Below are 22,533 nucleotides of genomic sequence, written 5' to 3'. Positions count from 1 at the left end.
TTACTATTTACGTTATTTACATCGCATCTTAGTCTTAAAGAATGAAATAAAAAAGCTGACAATTGTTTGAGTAGAGCTGCATTTACAAAGGTCAATAATTGGACTAATTGTTGCACTGATGAAGACAGAAAGTAATAATTGGGTAAATACTTAAATCTGAAGGTCGAAAAAATAAAATTTAAATATTCTGTTTAATAGATTGTATTTCCTTGCCACGATACGTATATCATCTTACACACGTAACATCTACCTGTAACGCTACAGACAGAGTTCCGAGAAAAGGAAATTTAAAGTCGGATATCATTTCTGGCGATTATTTGTCTATGAGTCCGGGATAAAGTAGACAGCATTGACGAACAACGAAATTTTGGGGTAAATATTTCTAGTAGCGCAGTGGGTCACGGTTACGTGAGCGGGTCAACTCTGGCAGCTGTTATAAATGATCTGGGGATTCAAAGCGGTGCTCACTGTGCTATTATTTGTTTACCCTGATCGAGTAAAAAAGTAACCGGGGTGAAATATAGCACGGGGCCAACGGATAGAGCGTGATGTGGACGGTAACATATTCCTCCAGCTAAAATATTCAGAAACCATTCCTATCACAGTAAGTTGCTCATGTGATGAGTAGAATATAAATATGCAATATTGGAATATAGTTATTAATGAATAAATGAATATTCTTTGAATGAATATGTTAAATGTGTATTTTTGGTATGTTTTACAATATACATTCATTTACATAATATTAAATTACATACATGCATAGCCCACCAGTCGTAGGTAGCCCGTAACCGTGTGTGCTCTTTGCAATATTTTGAGCGATGTGAAATGAAAATATCTCATCGTGAGCATATAGCGATAAACACCCCCAAATAAAACAAACAAACAAATAAATAAACAAACAAATAAACAAACAAACAAACAAACAAACAAACAAACAAACAAACAAACAAACAAACAAATAAATAAATAAATAAATAAATACAGTTACGGGAGTCACTTTATTTCACATGAGCGTATAATAGTACGTAATATCTGCCTTTATTTGCATAATTGAATTTTTGAGAATGACCATGGAAAAAAAGATCTTCTGACAAATTGTCATTATTTTTAAATGGTCATTGCTCCATATGTTTCATGTGGAAAACAGTTTAGACGTTTCTCTGAGCCAGACACCAACAAATTGTTGCTTGCGTGAGAACAGAGCAAGGAGCACCCCTAAGACATTGAATATTTAACGGTAGAATGTGAAGTAGATGTGTAATAAATACGGTAGTGTTTTTTATTGCAACCGACCTACACAGTCTTAAGGTAATGGAATAATTTAGATTAACTGTGTTCTGTAATGCTTTAACCCTGTGATCGGGCTACAATTAATCCCACAACAGGCTCATTTTTTGGAACAAACCCCCAGCGTATTCCCGGATTGTGTACATGAAAATGTTCAATACCCTAGAGGGCCCATATCGTAAAAGTGTTGATAGCGAGTGTTTGCGGAACAGCAGCGACACGTCTATAATAGCCGCACTCTGCGTTGGTTTTGGTATTCATACATAGCACCGACATAACAAGGTAAGTCTGTTGTATATTGTGGATGATAAGCATATGACTAAGTCACAATCATGAAATCAGTTCCACCATCGTTTTACAGTCCGCACCGTACGAGGTTGAATGCACAAGCCAGGTCACTGTACATACCCCATCATCTATGTCTATGTCCAGGTGATGGTCAGACCAGGTCGCCGTATGGATGGGCCAAACGTTTGGTTACAGTATATTATTTAAATGAATCAAGTCAATACATTTTTTTGATACCTTGATTGATAGTTATATTGCATTACACAGGTACATAGTTGTATATTAACATCAAGTTGATGTAGTACCATATCATGGAAACTCTGACTGGGGTGCTATTATGCTCCAATGTCACAATGACTTACACGAGTACTTCGTTCAATACATGTTTTTTCTAGCAGAGTATTTCAAATGGTAGGGCTGATTTGTGTTTATTCTGAAAATAAAATATATAAAAGTAAGACCAATATTTCATGATCGCTCATTTTATTTTCAGTGGAATATACAGCATATCAACCAGACTGTTGTTAGTATATGGGTTTCATAAAAACAACTGCCCGAACCCCACTTTCTATTTTATAACTCCCGTTTTATTTCAAATTTTTGTTAAAATAATGTGTTTTGAAATAATGGATATTTTGGGCTCCAATTATATTTGCAGCTCTCTTTATTGGTATTTTTATTAACATAAGGAAGCAATGAAATTAGGAATAACATTAAATTAATTAGAAAAACAAAATCTCCTAGCTGTCTGCCTCTCTTGTTGTCTAGTGTAATATGCTCTTAGTATGTCTATGATGAAACAAAGAAACAGTTTTAAAGACACCCCACGCACTCAGATGCTATAGGGGACTCGTTATATTATCCAACAAGTTTGCGAAACAAAAAAGATATTAATCGCTTTTTATAATAGAATGTATGAATTGAGTCATTTCATTTTTGATCACACCCAATAATGATAGATAACATCAGCACAAGCTGTTGTTCACCATGGTTCATTTGCATATCAATCTATTTCTGTTTGCATGTCATCCACTATACATGCTGGTAGAAGCATAGACAAAAAAAAGAGTAGGGTATGTTGTTTTGAATACTGTGGTGTCGTGTTATCAAGGATTATGCTAGGATTGAAAAGCGAGTCTTGGTCTAAAAGATATTTGAAGCATTGAAAATTCATTCTGTGTTGTCACAGTGGGCACCACAATTTAGCTTTTACTCAAATTTTGTGAGTTTGGAACAGAATTTTGTAGTAATTATTAATATAATACTTGAATTGTTGCTATGCTATGTTAAAGGGCGGCAGTCGTCGTGCCGCGTCCTGTTCGATATGGGACTCATAGCGACGTATACATCGCGTGTAAAATACATGGTTTATTTACATGAAATTCACGCCCGTGCGACGACCACGCTTTAATGAAAAATTACTGTAAACAGTTTTCTCCACTAGAAGGGTTCACTATTTGAAATTTGAGAGCTTAAATTTGAGAACATAATTTTGTGAAAATCATCCTCAGTGTTAAATATTCACTGCTGCAATATGTCATAATTTTTTTTCCTAACTCACTAAAATCGAATTTTGTTTTATATCACATAATATAAAAATAGTATACCTGTGGAAATGAGAGAGCCAGTATTCATTTTAAATTTCAGATTATATATTCATTTGTATTTTTGAAAAATTAGCAATTCGCTCGAGTGACAGTATGTAAGCAATTTGTTCTGTTTCTCAATTCATCTTTATTGATTTCACTATTGATTCATGTTTTGATTCTATTTCTATAACCTTTCGTGGCATTAAACTGAAGAACATATCGTTTGCAGTTAGCACTTCATTATTGATGTATCTCTTCTTCTTTTCTTTCTCTAGAACACATGAAATAATATATACACAGTAATATATATAATGTCAATTATGGTATCCATGGAAACCTAGTGCCTCTAGCAAGATTTTTTTTTCTCAGTACTGAAGACGGAATTCATCGATAACTCTCTATTCATCGTCACTTCGGTTCTCTGACTGCAATCACATGCAGATGGTCAGTCTAGGTTTTATCATGCCGGAAAAGCTTCGCGGTTTAACAGACGGTTACGTTAAAGTTGGAGACAAGATGAATGGAGGTCACCTCAAGAGGAAGAAAAAGTTCAAGTTTTATCAGCGTAAAATTTCCAACTATGTATGTACTAAGTGGATGTTTATTGTGGTGTTGCTGCTGATATGGTTAGTTTGGTTGATTTGGTATTTGTCTGTGAGAAGCAAACCTCATCCTCAAAGTTATGGTGAGCTGGTTTTGATACCAACAGAATTAGCCAATGAGAAGGGAGCTTATTGCCTTGATGGTACTCCACCCGGATATTACTTCAGGAAAGGTAAGAACTGTCACTTGCACTGAGAAATATTTTTTCATCTTGAATCAAGTGTCTTTGAAAGGAAATGCATGAATTGTATCGAATTCACTTAATTTCATTGAGAAAGTTGGGCTTCTCACTGATAAAACACAAATTGAACTTAGAACGAATACTGCACTATCTTAACCTGACTTTGTATGATATTTAGAAGTATATTTATATTAATGTTTAAGGCAATTAAAAATGGCAAATATTTTGGAAATAAAAAACAAAATCATTCACATAACCATGATATTATTAATTAATCATTTTCTTATGTATTTCTGAGACTAAACTGGAATGTGTTTATGAGTCGTCAATTTAAGAATTTGATTGAATGAGTTTCACTACATGCACCTGAATAAGGCTAGACAAAATATACTGCTCCGTCTGGACTCAATGCTTTAATGGCAGTTGTGAATGGGGGAAAATTGCCTAACAATGTCATAGCATGTAGACAGCAATTAGTGGTACATTGTGGAAGGTTCCCTTTTTATCGACAGATATGTCATTAGTATTATTTAGTTTACTGTCAGCTGTTTCTAAAGTGGAACTTGTGATAATGTGATGAGAAATTATCGATCAAGTGGGGGAATTGATCTCCTCCATGTATTTCTGGTGAATATGTTTGATCATTTTTGGTTAAAACACTTATGTGCAAGTGTAGTTTTGATTCATATATGTATGGAAATGGGATGGATGGTTTCCTCCCAGATTAGTTCATTTTTATTTCATTTTTTATGTTTGTTATTTTTTTTATGATCTACCGTACTTGTTCAGGTAAGCGCCCACGGTCTTGAACATGGAAAATTGCCAAAACATAGTGGTAGGTAGACATCCCCTGCCAAAAAAAACGAAAATTTGTGAAAAACTGTGGCAGGGAATAGAATGGCAAATGAAAACATGCAACGAAAACAAATGAACAATATGCAACATTAGAAGTATAACAAAAATAATTGATTGCTCATAATGGGACAAATAAACCAGAAAAATCAACAGTAAGGAATCATTTGATAAGAATTTCCCTGTCGCAAACACGCCCAATACCCGTGAACTCATCGGCGTGACATTGTATCAAAATGGGGGGGGGGGGTGTTTGCCCAGGCTTGGGTGTTTAGCCGGACAACTATGGTATATTTAGTGTGTGCTGTCAAGGTTGACAGCATTGATAAACATTATTCAAGATAGAATGCTATATACAAGTTTTTCATTGTGCGCATATGGCTGTAGCGATATTTTGTATTTAAATCTGTCTACAATTTTTTGTTTTAGTATTAGTCAACAGTAGGTGAATTTTTTTGCTTTACTGTCAATCTGTTGGTAAATGGTAAAATAGTATGCATAAAATGCCTTTTTAGATGCGGTTTCCGTAGGCTACAATGAAAACACATTTGCTTGATAAAAACCTTGTCAATATATTGTCAATTGTGTAATACTTCATATCAAAAAGTTCTTTTTTTCACCATATCATATGTCATTGAGAACAATTTTAAGATATATATCCGTTCCATAGGAAACAATGATAAATGCCCAAGGAACAGACAAAACATGCTATTTTCACTCCGTTTTGTTCACCGATTTTCCCTGAACCGATTACAGTGATTTTTCAACCTGAATTCCATGAAATATATCAAATATGTAGAAATGAAGAATATGATAATATTTTTATTTTTGTTTAGCATTTTATCTTAAATTGTGCTCCTAATCATATTCAGTCATTTTGAGGCTGAAATGCTATTATGCATTGAAGTTACCGTTTTATTTTGTTTCCATTTTGTATTACATTATGGGATGAGGTCATACAGGGTGGGATACATACAGGGTGGGACACATAGTGTTCAAATAAGCAGCTTACAATATTTTATATCATGATATTTTATTTTACAACCAGACATATTTTGCTTTCATTGAAGTGCAACTTTGACTAGAGGTTTATGTGCATCCAAAATATTTAATTTAATTTTTTTTTAAATTCACTCGTCAGACTGTGAAATTTAATCATTAATTATTTATTATTATCAGTTAAATTAATTTAATATAATTAACATAAGTACTTATTTATGTATCGTTGCTCTTTTTACGCATTTTCTTGTAATTGTTGATTAAAAAAAAAGTTATTTGAAATACATAATTTAAGTAAATTATGTTTAAAATCGAAAAAGTTGAATAATAGGTTTTAATAGAAGTTTTGTAGTCATCACATAATGATTACTCCGCATGTTTCGTAACACTTTTTTGATTTCTTCCAATCTGCAAGTTAGATTGCCTAGATACCGCTGCTTGAAGATCGGTGGGCATGTGCAGTGCAGCACAGATAGATAAAATACAACCAAACATATGATTATATCTGGAATTTGTTGGTATCGACCTTTCCTAATTTCACTAGATCAGATTGTTTTCATACATGTAGTTCTTGTCTGGTGAAGTTGCAGAGTTATATGGATATTGGTCAACAGGCTGCTTGATTAATAATGCCACAATGAAGAAAAAAAATTTGATAAAAAATGTTGCAGACAGAATTAGTCAAAACAGTATTCTGAAAAAGATATAATATTACTATGACTAACTAAATATATAAGTGGGGACGGACACTTTTCATCAATTCATTGCTCCCAGCTACACCCAGCTGTACAGATGCATGAAGTAATTACTGATCACATATATACGAAAATATGCAAATAAAAAATGCCACACCCTCTATGTAAAATTTAATTTAGCCCAATTTTAATCTGGATGAATTTGAGTTTAGAGTTGTTTGTATTAATCGTAATTAGTTCGTAACAGTCGTTGATTTAAGGTTTGATGCAATATGTAAATTTCTGTTCATTGCGAGATCTCATATCATGAACCAAATGTCTGTCAACAAAATTGAATGATTTGATTTTGCACTTGAATTTCTTTTTTATAGCTCAATGTTGAAACGTGGTTTTTACGAAGGGGAATATGGAATTCAGATAAATCAATCAACTTCATCAAAAGTGACCATCATCAAAAATGTATAGCAGTTTATTAGACATGAAAATACTCCAAAACTACTTTTGCGTTTGTCAAATCCCACGCATTGTTTTGACGCAACTACAGTGCTATGACCTTTGTTCTGTTTTACGTTTGATTTTATGCATAATTTGTGGTCTTGTAGTGAAAGGTAAATGGTGTATTGCATATAATTATACAAATAAGGGTTTTGTGAAATTTTATACTTAAAAATAATTCATATATACTTCAAATAAAAATAAAATATTTGCAATTAATTATTGAGTACTGGTAATTTTGACTCAAATTTGTTTAAATAAAGAGGCATTTGTGGATAACTTTGAGTATGTGTAAAATATTCTGTTTATTATTTTGACTCAAGAGGAACAAGAGAATATAATATATCTATATTATATTATATTATATATATATCATAGAATAAACTAAAAAAATTTTTTTCGCACAGCATTATCTGTTTAATGAAAAAATGTTTGCAAATAAACACATTTACGTCACAAAAACAGTTTTTTTGTTTTGTTTTACAATGAAACATGCCATATTGATTTATCATGATTTATTTCAAACAAAACTATTTACAGCCGTTCTGAGAATTATTCGGACAGTCAGTTAGCAATATATGTTGGAACTTTGCAAAACACTTGGGTCTTTTCCAATCTAGACTTGATGGCGCCGTTGTATTGGCACGCCCACAATTGGAATCATTCCATTATCTTGCAAGATGCGGGTAAAACGCTGTTTTCAAAACGACACGCGTTGGTTAACATATACTCGACAGGTTATATGTTGTATATGCATTCAAAGTGTTATTTTAAATTGTTATACCCATCTGAGTCCACCTGACATAGCGTAATTTACAAAACAACTCCCGAGTGTTGAGTAACCCAAGGTATTAATGAACTCGTCGTTAGCGGGAAGGCTCAAAGTAAAGTTTCTTAGCGGGACGCGCTGCAGTTTCGCGACAGTTTTGGGCCAAACTAAAAGTTGTTTTTACATTACTGGTGCTGTGAGTATGTCAGGAATACACAGACGGAAAACTCGATTATAATGGTTTGATGGATTTTGTCAAATCAAAAGTCTGCGCCTCTTTGATCGAATCACTTTTTCAATTGCAGTTTGAAAATAACGGGGTATAACGACCGTTATTATGTCTAGTCCATTTTTGTAACAGGTACAACTGACTAAAATGAGCGAGGAGTTGACATTTTTTGACAGATTTAAGCAACATCCAACTTGTGATTTTCAAAATTACTGAAAATAATTACAATATAATTATAAAAAATAAAGAATGGTTGCTGTGAACGCACGCTAGATAATACTTACAATTCACCAAGCAGACAACCCCTATGAAATAGTAATCCCAAACCACGCGCCCGTCACTCAAGTGGCGCCGACAAGTCTAGATTGGGCAAAGACCAAAGTGTTTTGCAAAGTTGCAAGTCATTTTGCTAACTGACTGTCCGAATAATTCTCAGAACGGCTGTAAGCATATTCAATTTGTATCCACATTGCCGCATTAATTAAAATGACATGCGTAAACATATGGTGCAGTGTTTATATATTTGTACAGTTTTGTGTACATTGTAAGTATGTGAAATTCAAAATGTTCTATACATAGCTTTTTTTAGTAATATTTATTGATCAACATAATTCTTTGGCATTTTACTTCTCAGAGCATGATTGACAAAAGTAGGATGGTAAACAGTGTTGTGTTGGTGGTGGTTGTTGTAGTTAATCTTACCATTTTAGACCCCAACTGGACACAGTTGATACACAACAGTATGCATATGCCCTAAATTTGTTTTTCTGTTCAGATACAAAATGGCCAACTGGTGGCCATTTTGGTTGTTGAAAATACTTACTTTTGTTCATTTTTGTTTGTATCTAAAGAAAACAATTACTAATTTGTTCATACTTAATACAGAGGCTCTGTACTACTTCACAAAAAATGCAAGTTGATTTTGTCAGAAGTCTCTGTGATATGGCTGACCATAATGTTGGACGAAATGAAACGTTTTTTTAGCTCCGCTGTCGACTTTGTCGAGCGGAGCTTATCATATGAGTGATTGTCCGTCGTCGTCGTCGTCCGTCGTCGTCGTCCGTGTCAATGTTTTACTTTTTCGACTTCTTCTTGAAAACTACAAGCCTAAATGCTTTGATACTTGGTGTATATGTACCTTGGGTAGACCTCTCTTAGGTTTGTTCATTTCATGTTGATATCTTTAATTCTCTAATTTTGGTGAATATTTTTGTAATTTTTGGTAAAAACTGATATTTTCGACTTCTTGTTAAAAACCGCAAGTCCAATTGCTTTGATATTACATCTATAGGTACTACATGTGGACCTCTCTCAGATTTGTTCATTTCGTGATGATATCTTCAATTCTCTAATTTTGGTGAATATTTTTGTCATTTTTGGTAAAAACTGATATTTTCGACTTCTTGTTAAAAACCGCAAGTGCAATTGCTTTGATATTACATATATAGGTACTACATGTGGACCTCTCTCAGATTTGTTCATTTTGTAATGATATCTTTAATTCTTTAATTTTGTTGATTATTTTTGTCATTTTTGGTAAAAACTGATATTTTCGACTTCTTGTTAAAAACCGCAAGTCCAATTGCTTTGATACTACATATATAGGTACTACATGTGGACCTCTCTCAGATTTGTTCATTTCGTGATGATATCTTCAATTCTCTAATTTTGGTGAATATTTTTGTCATTTTTGGTAAAAACTGATGTTTTCGACTTCTTGTTAAAAACCGCAAGTGCAATTGCTTTGATATTACATATATAGGTACTACATGTGGACCTCTCTCAGATTTGTTTATTTCGTGATGATATCTTCAATTCTCTAATTTTGGTGAATATTTTTGTCATTTTTGGTAAAAAGTGATATTTTTGACTTCTTGTTAAAAACCGCAAGTCCGATTGCTTTGATATTACATATATAGGTACTACATGTGGACCTCTCTCAGATTTGTTCATTTTGTGATGATATCTTCAATTCTCTAATTTTGGTGAATATTTTTGTCATTTTTGGTAAAAACTGATATTTTCGACTTCTTGTTGAAAACTGTAAGTCCGATTGCTTTGATATTACATATATAGGTACTACATGTGGACCTCTCTCAGATTTGTTCGTTTTGTGATGATATCTTCAATTCTCTAATTAATTTATTTTGGTGAATATTTTTGTAATTTTTGGTAAAAAGTGATATTTTCGACTTCTTGTTAAAAACTGTAAGTCCGATTGCTTTGATACTATTCATATTGTTCATTTTCTAATGATGTCTTCAGTTCTTTAATTGAAATGTGCATTGCTAACAGCGGAGCTATCTCAGCCGATAGGCTGCTTGTTTTGTTTTTCTGAACTATGCTTTACCAGTAATCTCAAATTCACAATGTCAATCCAATTATGTTCAAACTTGTTTCACAGGCATTTGGGTTCTAGCATACCAACAACAGTTGATTTGTGTCACAATGCAATCCAAGATCTAAACCAATCTGGCAGCCATGGGCCATATTGCAATTCCAAATCGTAGTGTATCGGGAGTTAGTTATGGCCGAATCAAACACAACTCCACCAATCATAAAGTGGTCTGCTTTTGGCAATCTGACATAACTATTCTACATTATTTTGAAGCCTGTTCTGGTTATTTTCATCCAAAATAGGGACAAGCTATTGTTATGGAAATTTAGCCTTGTAATTAGATATACTGAACTTCTGTATGGAAACGTGCACTGCAGTACACATTTATCATTGTCAGTGTTTTTTTTATAGCTTCTTTTTTTTTTTTTATTTTAGAAAACTAGAAAGCTGTTTAGTGTTATAGTTATAATGCAAGGATTGTAAGTTATTGGACTTATTATGGACTGCCATGTAACTGGGGTTGATTTTACAATGTATATATATAGTGCATTACGGTACTTATACTGCCTTCTCGCAATGTTACCTTACTTGTAGGTTTCTCATCCAGCCATGACATGTACAAAGTAGTACAAATATATTTCTTTAAAAGATGGTCATGGTTTCACCATTCAAAAATTATTCACAAATTTAAAATTGGCAATTTTGTTCACGGTTTTGATACCTGTGCAACACACAAACTGGTCATTCAAAACAAATTTAAATCCTGAGTGCCTACTCATCTTTTTTGGGGCGTACATTTTGGTACTGACATGTTGATGATGATATTACAATGTTGCCTTTAATTGTAAAATCCCTCAAGCTACTGTGTCCTACTGACATGGATAAGAGAAATATCTAATGTTGAACAGTATGTCCTCTAACAAAACAGTGTGTTCTCTAGTGAAAATGGATATTCATAAAAAAAAATTTATTGTATTCGGTTGTAGAAAGCTTCTGAAGGCGCAAAGTAAACTGTTGCGACATCTGAGTTTATATGCCATGAATTCCATTTTTAATGATAAATTCTGTAACTATAGTATCAACGTAGGTGTTGAATCGTTGGCATGCCAGGGAATATTAATTGAAGCACAATTGACTGATTCACAAACAAATCTTAGCGTTTGTGTCAGTTTACCGTTCAGAAATAGCATGTCACTGTTGTATCCCCTGAAGTGTTTGTAAGTGTTGATATTATATACACATACATGTGTTGTATAAGTCGCACTTTTGCGCTCACATGAGTAATACAGGTGTGTCTATAGTCATAATAAATTATATTTTACTTATGTTTGGGATTATCAAGGTGACTCATCTTTCTATCATAATGGCTTATGGCAATTTAATACGTTATCCTGGCGTCATACAGTCCCAGTTGTACACTAGCAACTGTTTATAATTCTAATAATTCATACCTGCAGCTGTTTTGAGAATGATACAAATTAGTAGACACATTTCCATTTTTTTTTTAGAATACCTGTATTGAAAAGGCCATTAGCAACATAATGTTCTGTAAAAAATATGTGTAATATTCTCTATCTTAGTTACAACGGTTTTTGAATGAACGGTGTTGCTATGGTGATTTTATTGCTCATTGATTCTCATATAATGTATATTTGATTCATGTATTGGTAATAAAAATTGTGTGACTGATAATATTCGTGTATATATATATAAGCGAGTTTTCATGGATGTAGTATGAGAACATGATACACTGAAACCATGCTGTGTCCCACATTTCATGCGGGATTTAGACAGTGAAATTAATAGTAATCTGTAATTGTATGTATGAAAAAAATCATAATTAAATTAGGAATTTAAATCTTTGAGTGTTCCTGCATTTCTAAGTATTGAAATTGTACATCCTCTATTGCAATTCACCAATCAGTCATTATCACAAGTTATAAATATGTTTTTCTGGTCACAGGTTGTGACTGTTTATTTTATTCCAATTGTTAACAGTTGGTATAGTGCTTTTGCTGCAGATACCATGCATGGCTTATTTCTCAGACTTTGTCCAAGCACCTGCAGACCCCATGTCGCATACATATATTTAGTGCATGAATCACAGCCATGTGGCTTTGCATGCAGACCCGCCCCATTGGATCTGTGACAACCTTTCCCCAGGGCACAGATCAAAAAGATTTTAACTCTCTACCTGCTGATCCTAAGTTTTGTGCAAAACCACTGCATCACCATGGATTGGTTATTAATCTTTATTATTCTGAGAAATATAAGCAAATTTTGCAGGGCTTCAACTTTGAAATGCAAAAAAATTATTGAAATTGTTTGAAATATTTGACTATTTATAAGGGCTGCAAGGCATTCAAGTGGGGATTTTAACCATTGCTTTTATTTTTTCTGTAAATTTAAGCCTTTATATTGCTTAATAGATTTGCAATAATATAAAAGGCACTGTCTGAATCAGTGACTTATTGGATAATTTTCCTTGTGACTTTTATGCATTTTCTACAGCTGCATGCAGTAACAATCTGCAATATTTGTGTGTTTTTTTGTTCATTTCCTTGGTAACATGCTTTGAAATATCAGTATAGTTGTATACCTATATAATCAATGTATGAAAACTACATGTAATTTCATATATTAATGTAAACTCAATGAACCATGTGTAGGGTAGTTTCCATGTAAACTTACATAGAAGCGGGGGATACTATTATTATGTTTTGTGTACAGACTACTGTAAAAACCATAAAATAGCAATAAATCATAACTTGAAACTGTTAATACTAAGATTGACTTATTTAATTGCACTGGTGTACCAGATGTCCTATATGTCTATTTCCCTATAATTGAGCGAATTAGTTACTGTATTTATTCTATTACAAGCATATGTGGCTTTATCTCGTGTACCGTGACTGTTCAATGTGATACAGTCCATTGGATACTTTTATTATTATCCCACCCCTGATATCTGATGATAGGCGATGCACTCAATTCAAAATTATGAGGTCATCTTCAAATATAACAAAACATGTCTCATTTGACAACTTTGTAATATTTTGTTTAAATATTTACATTCTGTTATGTATGGTTACTTTATGTATGGTCATTAAGCACATACACCACCAGCAGTTTCCTCGTTTCATCACATAATCTTGAGAAGATTAGGACAAAAAAATTTAGTAAAAATTGACTCAAATTTTGTCTGCTCCAAATATAGGGTGCATTTCCAGAAATATTGAAGAATATAAAAAAAAAGTGTAGACAAATTTAGATGAAAAAGTCTGGAGGTGAAAAGGTTGAAATGCGTATACTGATTTTGTCATGTCTACTTCGTCAAACTGTCATATTATGTAAAAATATGCTGATAGAATTGCTTTTGAAGTTAGTAATTAAAAATGATATGAATGATTCTGTAAAACAAGAATTATATTGAATTATATTTTGTCTGATTCAGCAGAATTACCTAGACATGGCTATAAATTGTTTAATAAACTTTATTCTAATATGCAAATGAATGCCAAACCCGCTAGGAATAATTTGACGTGCTCTCAGAATTATGAGTTCAATGTATACGAAATAGGTACATGGGATAAAGGGAATCTCCAATTTGTGACTGTGATATCGAACTTGAGGAGGAACACAATGAAAATGACTACACTCATTTAAATTAAATCTGATATCACATGTTCACTCATAGTAGGGCAGTGGTCATCGCAATGTGTCATGTTTCGGTACTGGTTCCATGTGATGTATACAATATGCATTTATTAGAAGTACATTGTTAAATGGTCTGGTGCATAATGACCATTTTCCTTCAATGTCATCCCATATTCCGAGTCTAAAAATGAAGACTGTCTATTGTAATTTCATTCGTGTATGTGCATCTGTCCGCAGCAATGTCTTTATTTCTAACTTAGCACAGAGACAATTATGTATGTCCTGCATGTGCACACCAATTTTGTTTTTGTCCTAATATATTATGTCTAGCAGTCATGTCAAACCTAAATTGGCCTAAGCCAATCAAACATTGTAGCATGATATTCTATATTAATATTTTTATATGTGATTCAAAATGACCAACTGCATGGTCACCATTTTATTTTTATCACCGGTTTTTGTTAGTGATCATATCAAATTTTAAGACTGATAACCTTTTTGGAAATAAAATTGTTTAATCCTATTGTATGAACTATATGTACACAAGTTCTCAGAGATGACTGGGAAAATTGCAGTCAAACTTTACAATACATACTAGTTTGTGTTATTATTTTTTGAGATACCAGATGCAGGATAGTCAGCTGGTGCTTTTTTTTGCTATCAAAGTTGTTGTTCCAAACTTCTTGACTTTAATCTTTGTGATTTCAAATGATTTCAAATGTCAGAAGTACTAAGTTTATTGATGAGGACATGCAGTTGAGTAGTTTGACCTAAGCTGGTGTTGTTAAAATCTTCTCAAAAAGAAACCTTAGCTTCTAATGTACCTTTATTAGAGGTGTGCTTCTAATAATGCAAATAGAGTATGTGTCGGTGACGGTATATACTCATTGTCTTGTGGTGTACACAGATATTACCGTTGTTATAGCAGTACACTGTAGCCTCGTTATTACGAACTCTTTGGGAGACATACAATTAGTTTGTTATAGTGAAATGTTCACTATATTGAAGCACATAATACTTTGGGTGTGTTGTAAGTGAGCAAGAGACATGCTATGTGTTCATTATATCAGGAAATTCATTATAAAGGTGTTCATTATATTGAGGTTACAGTGTATATAGAAATATATTACATATAAAAACTGACATGCATGTATGAAGTCTTTGACATTTTATAATCAAATACATATTTTTTTGTATTTTCAGGTCAAGGAGATGGTGAAAACTCTTGGATTGTCTACTTGCAGGGTGGTGGCTGGTGTTGGAATGTATCAGACTGCTATGCCAGAAGCAACACAGAATTGGGCTCCTCAGCCTACTTTAATTTAACCTACCCATTTGAAGGTTTTCTGTCCAGTTGTGCTAAGTCTAATCCTGATTTCCACAATTGGAATGTGGCTTATCTTGCATACTGTGATGGCGCATCTTTTGCTGGTAAGTCCTACAACTGAAGGCAAAACAGTCAGGGGAGGGTAAACTCCTTAGTTCATGTTATAAGTAACATTTTTACAAAAACTGAAGTACGATATAATAGGTTGTGTAAGTCATATTGTGAATCTGTTTTATGACTGATGTTTTCTTAAAAAGTTTGCTGTTACAATTACATCTATAATAGGAGCTCAGTTGAACCCAAAATTTCCAGTAGTTCAACTGTAGGAGACACTGCTGTGGTTTGAGGATTGTCGTTTTATGTAAGCACGCATAGGCACTACTAACAAAGCAAAAGTAGTATTACTTTAATATGCAAACCATTGTTAAATTGATTGTAAATTTCCATATAGGTAATCAGCCTGTTCCTACTAAGTATGACGGAAATGAAATTTTCTTCCGCGGGAAGAGAGTATTAGACTTATTACTGGACTATCTTATGGATCAAGGTCTGCGCAGTGCTGATAGGGTTATATTGAGTGGGGTGTCTGGTAAGTTTCAAATTATTAATACATTCAGGCCTTCAAAGGTTTAACGAATTTGTTGGAATACTAGAAATAAGTGCTATTATTATATATCTGATATCAAAAACAGTAGAATTTATTCGTTAGTAAAGTGCTGTATGCTGTATGTAAGTGTTACAGATGTGCGTTCCTTATTTGGAAATTGAGTGTTGTGTTCACGTCACATTTGTACCCTTTTCTTTGTTTACTTCAGATGCAGAAGAGTTATTACCGTGTGATGGAAATATAATATCATCACTGAACGCAAACATTTGCTCAATGCAAAACATTCTTCGTTGTCATGTTGGGCTGCTGACTCTCAGATTCATAATAATTAGGTTATCATGAGAATACCGCAAAATATGCACTCAGGCAGTACAGGATCACATTGACTTCCACTTCACGTTCGTCAATACGATTATCGTACTGCTTTCAGGCATACTTTGTGGAATACTCGTAATCATGCTGATTAATTGTGTATCTGGTATATAAAAGACATTCTCAACCGCTTGTTATTGTATGACGATGCATCTAAGGAGCCATTAGTTATACGATGCACCAAGTGTAAATAGTACCACAGAGTAAATACCGGTAGTACTTTTCTTTTTTCCCATACAGCTGGAGGTCTTGCAGTATATATACATGCTGATTATATCCGAAGTAAATTCCCACCACAAACAGCATTTCATGCGTTCCCGGATGCGGGTTACTTTCCCAACATAAGAAATGCCACAAACTTTGAACATATCAAGATATCATTCCAAAGAGTGTACAATTTGCAGAGAGTCCAAGGTAATATTATTGTATTTGCATCCCTTTTCAATTTTCAGCACTACAAAACATTGCGATTGATTGTATTTGCATCCTTTTTCAATTTGCAGCACTACAAAACATTGATTGTCAAAAATGTATCTCTCTTATTAATTTTCTGAAGAAAGGTGCATACTATAATCAAACTGTTTTGTGAATTTGTGATGAAAATAGGGAACTGGTGGTGAAAAGGTTTATAGTGATAGTGATTTTCAAAGAATTTCAGCAGCATATATCATGACCCCATATGTTCTATTTGATCATTATTAAACAAACAGGTGACCCCTCTGTGATCATAAAATTGCAGCTAAATTTAGAATAATGCATAGTTTCTACCAGTATCACAGCCTGCATTTTTTGAATACATGACAGTATCTATCTACATTGGAACACATATTTACAGACAGACAGACTCGCATTCTATGAATGTATTTGTCTGAGTGCATTCCCCATATCACGCCTGGTCCAGCTTGCCTAACTTTCATCAATCAAAACAAAACGTGTCATTCTAAATTACTTGTGTTTGAGGTCACACTGTGGTAAAAGAGCTCAGGTGCTCCCGCCACACGACCTCGGGTCGCGAAAGCGGTATCCAGTCCATAAACAATATTATCATATCCTCACTACACCTGTTCATCTGAGTTCTATGTGTGTTATTCAAACAGTGTTCTGGCCAATAGCATGGCAGTAGTTCGTCTCAAAACTATAAGAAACAATATGTTCTTAATACTGCGATAATGAGTCTTCATTTAATATCGATTGGTAGGTCAAAAAACACGTACTGTGAAAAATTGATAAAAAACAGAACTGTGACAACCACTGACATTGTCGAACTAGCAATGGTATTTGTTCAATTTTCGAAAGGTGATTAGAAGTACAGATGAACTGAAAATTTACTTTTAGAAATATGACTTTTTTGACCATAGACACACACCTGCCCTGCTTTCTTATTATGTTAGGCATATACATAAATATATGATGCTCTAATAATTCTATTATTAATAATTACAGATAGTTTGAATGCCGCTTGTTTAGCAGACCAAGACAGGAACAGCAAATGGAAGTGTTTCTTTCCCCAGTATACATATCCATATGTTACAACACCCATTTTTGTACTCAACTCTGCATACGACTACTGGTCACTCTGGTTTATTATGAATGTACGCTGTTATATATCTGACTGTGACGCAAAAGGTATATTCTACTACAAACACTTCCATGATCAAGCCTTTGAGATTACCCAGCTGATCTACAAGTCTAGTAAAGACGGTATCTACGTGACTTCCTGTTATGCCCATTCTCAAGCTGTTTTTGACCATGAATGGACTGGGTATGTAGTTAATGGAACAACCCCTGCGGCGGCATTTGGTGATTGGTATTTTGGCCGTAAAACTGTACAGCAATCAAAGTACTGGGACTGTGCAACACCAGCCTGCAATCCTACGTGTGACTGGAGTTTGGAATACTATAAGAGTGTTACTGGACGTCTTGGCCGATTTGACTTCTTTATTTAAAGACTGCTTTTTTTTTCATTAATGCTCATGTTTTGCAGGTACTCATATATACTGAGTAGAACTGATATATTTTATTTTAAAATACATACTTTCATTGTAACTATTACTTGGGGGCGTAGACATATTTCAATCAATAACATTTATCAAGGATGAATGCCTACATTGTTTAAATGGGAACCATGTGCATGTCATTACAAGTTGTATTAATTCCACTCGATTCTAGTGACAATGTTTACAAAATATTCAGCTACAGTGTGGGTCTAATATTTTCAAAATTTGTGCACGGTAATTGAAAGAATTTGTTACCCCCTTCAGTATTAACCCACCCTCTCCCCTCCCAGCCCACCCCTAAATGAAGAAAGTATGTTTGTCAATATTCTGTGTTTTTTTTAAATTAAGTTTAAGATCAAAAGACTATTTATTCCCACTAATATTTTATGTTATACAGTTGGTTCTTTGCCATGTTATGCGTCAGCTCTTGTATGTATATATGCCAATTATACATTTGTTTAGTTCAGCTGATTGGCTACCGAACCCTAACATCAAACAGTCAGAGAGCAGCTTCTTTCAACATATCAAATTCTGCCTCGTCTGTATGCTTCAACTCAGCTGCCGCTATACACGGATCTTTTGGCTCACATAGTTTGAGGAATGTCTTCTCTGCATATCATGTCTTCAAAGAAGTATGCATATTGTTATAGCTGCAACTGCCAGTGTGTACGGTATATGATTGTGTTTACTGCGTTTGATTTGATTTAAATCCTTCCAGACAGTGCAACAGGATTTCTGTGGGACACTTTGTATGTTTAAATGATATTTATTCAGTCCTAAGCTGCCATGGTCTGGGACTCGTAAATTTGTTATGAGGTGAATCCAGACAAATGTTTTGAATGCTTCAAGATAATGTATTCATACAGACAGTATTTTGTTAAAAGTATTGGCATTATGTGAATATATGTATGTCTTTGGCTGATATGTGTGTGTATGTGTCCATTGGGGTGAGGTGGCAGAGATGAAAAGTGTTAAATGTATTGCTTATAAATCAATAATTCCACACTGGAGTGAGTTTATTATTAGTTCAAATAAATTATGCCGTAGCAATTAACTGAGTGCAATTATATACACATGTACATATCGTGAACAGCAAAGTAAAGCTTTTATATCACAAACTCATTTTCTTTATTTTGATTATTCCATCAGTTTTTGTGGTGTTTATATTTATATACCATTAGTTTCTGATTACTCATAAATTAATAAAATTGCTTTTATCTAGATGATATATATATATATATATATTTGAATATAGGGCTTGTATCGGTCAGTTACAATTTCGGCTCATTACCAGATACGAATTTAAGAATTAAATTTTGTCTGCATTTTTATTGGTTTTAAAGGCACATGTATACCAAGGTGAGGGAGAAGTTTTTTTGTTATTTTTAAAGCAAAATTTTAAATTTATAATTTTGTGTTCACCGAATTCCATGGAAAGTTGTTTTCGGGAAATGAGATACACCATCTGGGAATAGTGTTCAAATTTCTGTTTGTTATATACATCTGTTATCACAGATGCCATATATCATGGCGTCGTTGGTTATTTTTTCAAAGATTTGTGTGGTTTTTATTTTAGTATTTTTGATTTTTCTATTTTTGAACAACTTTGAGGTTTTTATCGGATAAGATAGAGACACTTATTTGAGGAGAATTTACTGATATGACAATTAAAAAAAAAAAATTCTGTTCTTTTCAATGATTTGAATAGTTTTGATTATCAAAAAAAATTTCATTCCCACAATTCAGTGTTTCCGATATCATAATTAAAAAATAGTACCTACCTACCTACCTAAAAAATTGTACTACTTTCTTAAATTTCTTTTATTTTTCTACATCCCTATTTTTGCTATGTTTTAATCACATTACTGTAAAAGCATTAATTTTCGCTGGTATTTAAATTCTCTATCAAATTCACATATCTACTATAGTTTATCTGATGTATTTATGATACAAAAAACATTGAATTGTTCCCTGATTTGTAGTATTTTAAAGTATCAACTTGATCACTAATAATCTGTTCCCAGTATCATAGTTTTGGATAACATTCAGAATTGACATAAAGATGCATTGTTTTTCACTGGTATGTAATTTCATTATTTTGAGCATATTCACTGAGTTTTAAAGCAGTAGGAATATCACCTCCATGCTGCAAATGGTCATAGCACGTCATTGTTTATAAATGAGCATTTTTGTTTTAGTGGGCATTATTGCCACTTATGACTCAATTTCTATGTGTGCACAGGTGACAACTCTTTCGCTCTAACATCACAGTTAAATAAGGCAATTTCTTTGTTTTAAAAGTGAAACAATGAATTGTTAATTTCATGTCTATGTGGATTTAATTGAGCTAAAAAAAAGAGTGAAAATAGCAAAATTAAAACCCAGTGAATAATTAATAAGTGTATAGTATATTTTTAATTTGATATATTGACAATTGTTAACATCATTATTTTTTATAGGTTATTTTTGAGATTCTGTTTTTGCACACTGTCTCTTCTGTGAGTAAGGTTTTGTGTTTATTAAAATCTTTTTGTTAAGTTTAATTACATATCAACATGAAAATTACATTTACCACACTACTTCACTTGAGAGTCAGGATGATTATAATAATAATACATTTCCAAGTTTTGTAGTGACTCCTGTAGTCACTGTAAACCCAAATAGATCATTTTGCAGATTCAGGTGTGCTTTATTTTGTGTGATAAGGTGGTTTAGACCAATTCAAATTTTGCACTTCTGAGCAAGTTATCGCACATGTGTGCAATGCATTGTGGGAGAGAACTAATTGTCTATAATTATCTGTCTCACTTAAAATAAATGTTAATTTTCAAATATTGAGATTCATATCACAAACGAAAAATGTAAACATATTTTGGACTTTCACACAAAGTGACTGAAAATTATCGAGATAAACATGATTTAATGATGTGTTACAACAAAACTCTGAAAATAATCTATTGAAATGCGATCACACACAAAATCACACAAAAAGCGAATATGTGGTTTTTGTGTAATTTCTGTAATCCCCCCCCCCAATTTGAAACAACCAAGTTGTGAATTAACAAATTGCTGTACAAATACAGAATTGGATTCTGTTCTATATAGTTGTGTTGAAAATTTACGTGGCACAATGAACACTTGCTGTTACTTGAGCCAGATGTGGTTTAATTATTCAATATATATCTTAAAAATTGGAGTGTGCAATTTTGTTTATGTACTTCATAATTTAAATTATACTGTTGTGAACTTTTAAAAATTATTGCTTTATTATATCTTTAAAAGTGTCTTCCATTTGAAAATATTAAAAATACATTAAATAAAATATTGTGAATTTCATTTATGTTTAGTGTAAGTAACAGTGGGATGTTACGAGGGCCTTGTTCTTTGCCTGATTTCATCTAATTGGATTGTTTCAACTAAACTAGAGAGGGCGCTGTATATTTCTAAAAGAATTGTTTCTGTCACTTCTCAGCATTACTCACTTACTTAAAGCGCGGTGGTCGTCGTGCAGCGCGTGTTCGAATTTCATGTAAATAAACAATGCATTTTACACGCGTTGTATACATCGTTATGAGTCCCATATCGAACAGGACGCGGCACAACGACTGCCACCCTTTAATTATTACCAAATGCTGAATGTTGGACTTGATTGCAAGACTGGGCAATATTGTGTATGCTTATGATTTGCAGATGCATGCAGTCAACGCGTACAAAATGTTAACCTCTACCAAATACTTTGAAATAAAATAATATCCTGTATTTCGGTGAAAACGTATTCACTTCATGTGTCTCTTCTTTTTCTTTCCGCAATCGAGGCGATTACATCATTACCATTGCTACCACTTTACTCAACTCTTGCCGACATGCTTTTTGTACAACTCGTCAGGTTCTATCTTTCGGCGTCAGCCACATACTTTTCCAATTCATCAGCGCCCTGGGTAAACATGTTCTTCTATGCTTTTGATAAAAAGCCATTAATCGAAACATCTTGCTAGATTGAATAGTTAACAAGGACAACGATTACCAAATATAAGTTACTATATATCAGCGCCCTGGGTAGCCTCTCTGATTCTATACGTCTTTTTTCCCAGCAGAAGATACGCAGGTGGCTGTTGAGTTCTCTCAATGGTGACCGAATCGTATACTAGTACTCGTAGGAACCATCGCACAACCAGGTTCTTTCTGGGGCACTGGCTGTTGAGGGCATTTAGCTATAGCTTGCGTTCATCCGTGCGGGTGGTACTA

General features: G+C 33.5%; 1 protein-coding gene across 2 annotated transcripts; it reads left to right on the top strand.

Annotated features, from left to right (window-relative positions):
• Nucleotides 1-1,464: 1,464 nt before the first annotated feature.
• Nucleotides 1,465-22,063, top strand: LOC100372731 (uncharacterized). 2 transcript variants are annotated; one of them, XM_002736391.3, is made up of 6 exons: nucleotides 1,465-1,572; nucleotides 3,443-3,942; nucleotides 15,189-15,416; nucleotides 15,764-15,901; nucleotides 16,532-16,705; nucleotides 17,735-22,063. In XM_002736391.3, exons 2-6 carry the CDS (start codon nucleotides 3,603-3,605, stop codon nucleotides 18,235-18,237), a joined length of 1,383 nt encoding a protein of 460 aa, XP_002736437.3. In that variant the 5' UTR covers nucleotides 1,465-1,572; nucleotides 3,443-3,602; the 3' UTR covers nucleotides 18,238-22,063. The 2 variants fall into 2 exon arrangements, with proteins under 2 accessions (XP_002736437.3, XP_085357545.1); XM_085501419.1 differs by lacking the exon at nucleotides 1,465-1,572 and adding an exon at nucleotides 2,667-2,800.
• Nucleotides 22,064-22,533: the final 470 nt, after the last annotated feature.

This window comes from Saccoglossus kowalevskii, chromosome 7 (assembly GCF_978046115.1).
Source record: "Saccoglossus kowalevskii chromosome 7, keSacKowa6.1, whole genome shotgun sequence".
NCBI lineage: Eukaryota > Metazoa > Hemichordata > Enteropneusta > Harrimaniidae > Saccoglossus > Saccoglossus kowalevskii.
Note: the sequence above shows the minus strand (reverse complement) of the source record. Positions and strands in the feature narration are given on the sequence as shown.